Source organism: Limulus polyphemus, unplaced genomic scaffold (genome assembly GCF_000517525.1).
Source record: "Limulus polyphemus unplaced genomic scaffold, Limulus_polyphemus-2.1.2 Scaffold867, whole genome shotgun sequence".
Taxonomy (NCBI): Eukaryota; Metazoa; Arthropoda; class Merostomata; order Xiphosura; family Limulidae; genus Limulus; species Limulus polyphemus.
In genome coordinates this window covers 355,483-357,624 of record NW_013666477.1, presented here as the reverse complement: position 1 = coordinate 357,624, position 2,142 = coordinate 355,483, and the positions used below count along the sequence as shown (strand labels likewise).

The following is a 2,142-nucleotide window of genomic DNA, read 5'->3' as shown; positions in this document are numbered from 1 at the left end:
GTCATCGAATTTGAATTCATCAGGGTGTAGATTGTTGTTTGCATACTAATTAGTGTGACAATTAAAGCTGTATGCATTTTTTTATTATTTAATGGATACAAATGTACTTATTGGATGAAGCATTTTGATATATTTTACAGTTATGTTGGTATGAAACAATTACAAAGTATCATTAGTGTTTAGCTAGTCTGGTCTATTTTACAGATACCATGATTTTATAAATAATACTTTTACAAAGAATTCTGATACCATGAAATTATGTGTGTGTTACAGAAACAGCATATTTGAGATGTCTAATAGATTTTCATAAAATATGCCAAGTGACAATGGTTAAAAATATTTATGTTCATACAGCATGAAATAATTATGGTACAATTTAATTACAGTAAAAATTTACATCTTGTATTTCACTGATACACACAACATAAAATCAAATTCAAATGTTCCACACACACACAATATAAAAACAATTCATCCCCTATAAAATCAGTGATATTTCAGCATAAACATATTACTTGACACTAGACTTCCAATGATCTTGCCAAATGTTTTATTCTGAGTATGCTCAGTGATTTTTTTAATTTATACCCAAAACACCAAAAAGTGAGTGCTAGGACTAGATGGAAAGCTAGATAATCTCAGATATTCTTTTGAAGTAAACAAAATGAACACAACTTGCCTTTACAAATTCATAGAATATGTTCACCCGTTCTTGCTGGGTTTTTTCCAAATCATTATTCAACATGAGTCCCTTAGCCCCAGCAGTTAGATCTTCCATACGCTTAGCAACAGCATAATCATCAGTATCAACACTCCAATCAAAGTCATCTCCATTCACCTGCAAATACATCATTTACAAAATACTGAGAAATCCAACAAGAATTTAGGTTGAATTATTACTTAAGATTTAACTTTTGAGCTCTAGAATTTGGCATGGTTCTGCTTAACAGCTCCTAAACATCATCCAGCTTGGATCATAAATGGCACCTAAGAATTTACACACCACAGCAAAGACTGGAGATCACTCAGGTGAAACTAACAAGCCCCATTACTCAGATAAAAACCAGCCTTCTGTATTTTATAATCATAGCTGAAAGGTCTGAAATATATCTGATGATACAATACACAGAAATTGAATCCTTAGTCCTCCTAAAATAGCAACATCAGAAAATCTCTTTAAATAAATTGTTCATGCTTTTATCTCACACAAGTAATGCTTGGTATTTGATATATATTAATTGTCAACTGAAAAAAGTCAGCATGCAAATTCCTGTCAATAGTTTTGCAGAGTATTAAAAAACCTTGAGTTAATTTTTTTTATTAATAACATCTGCAATTAATATTTTTATAAAATTTATCAATTTTCAGTAAATTTAAAATAACTTAAAAATGCCAAATATTTTTGGCATTTTTTCTTAATGTCATTCACTGAACTTATAAATCTACAGATTTGTTAAAATAAGATAAACTGATCGGTGATGCTTATCTTATGAAATCTAGAATTCAACTTTTTATAAGAACACTATTTAGTCCACTCTATTAAAATAGCTAGGACTGAAAAAACAAACCAGTCAGGTTTTTACATGGCCGATTTCCTTTACAGTGGGTGTCTGCGACTTCTTGTCGATACATTTCAACAATAAACAAACAGCAACACAGTCCATTCGTTTTAAAGTCAAATGTATATATACAAATGTCTGTTATACATTATATTACTAGTTGTATCCAGCTATAAATAATTATCTTTTTTTGTCAAAGTCCACTAAGGCAGGTTCAATTACTTTATAACAAACTTTGACAAGGCAAATTATTCTCGCACTTGACTTTTAACTGATCTCTTAATATGGTAGAGAAAGTAATGAGCAAACTATTGTAGCTAAAGTAATTATGCCATACTATAAACTGAAATTTAATATAGCTAGTATTAACCGTATGTAATAGTCTAAACTCATGGGAGATAAAACCAAAGGTGGTCAGTACACTAAACAATTCATTACCACCCTAGAGATAAAACCAAAGGTGGTCAGTACATGAAACAATTCATTACCGCCCTAGAGATAAACCCAAAGGTGGTCGGTACATGAAACAATTCATTACCGCCCTAGAGATAAAACCAAAGGTGGTCGGTACATGAAACAATTC

At 30.8% G+C, this 2,142-nt stretch overlaps 1 protein-coding gene across 1 annotated transcript in view; it reads right to left on the bottom strand.

Moving 5' to 3' along the window:
- LOC106460948 (eukaryotic translation initiation factor 5-like) overlaps positions 1-2,142 on the bottom strand; it is a 26,583-nt gene that overhangs the window by 4,143 nt on the left and 20,298 nt on the right. Inside the window, exon 9 of the mRNA XM_013920705.2 lies at positions 680-838. Within this exon, the coding sequence (XP_013776159.1) occupies positions 680-838 (159 nt within the window). The remainder of the gene's footprint in view (positions 1-679; positions 839-2,142) is intronic.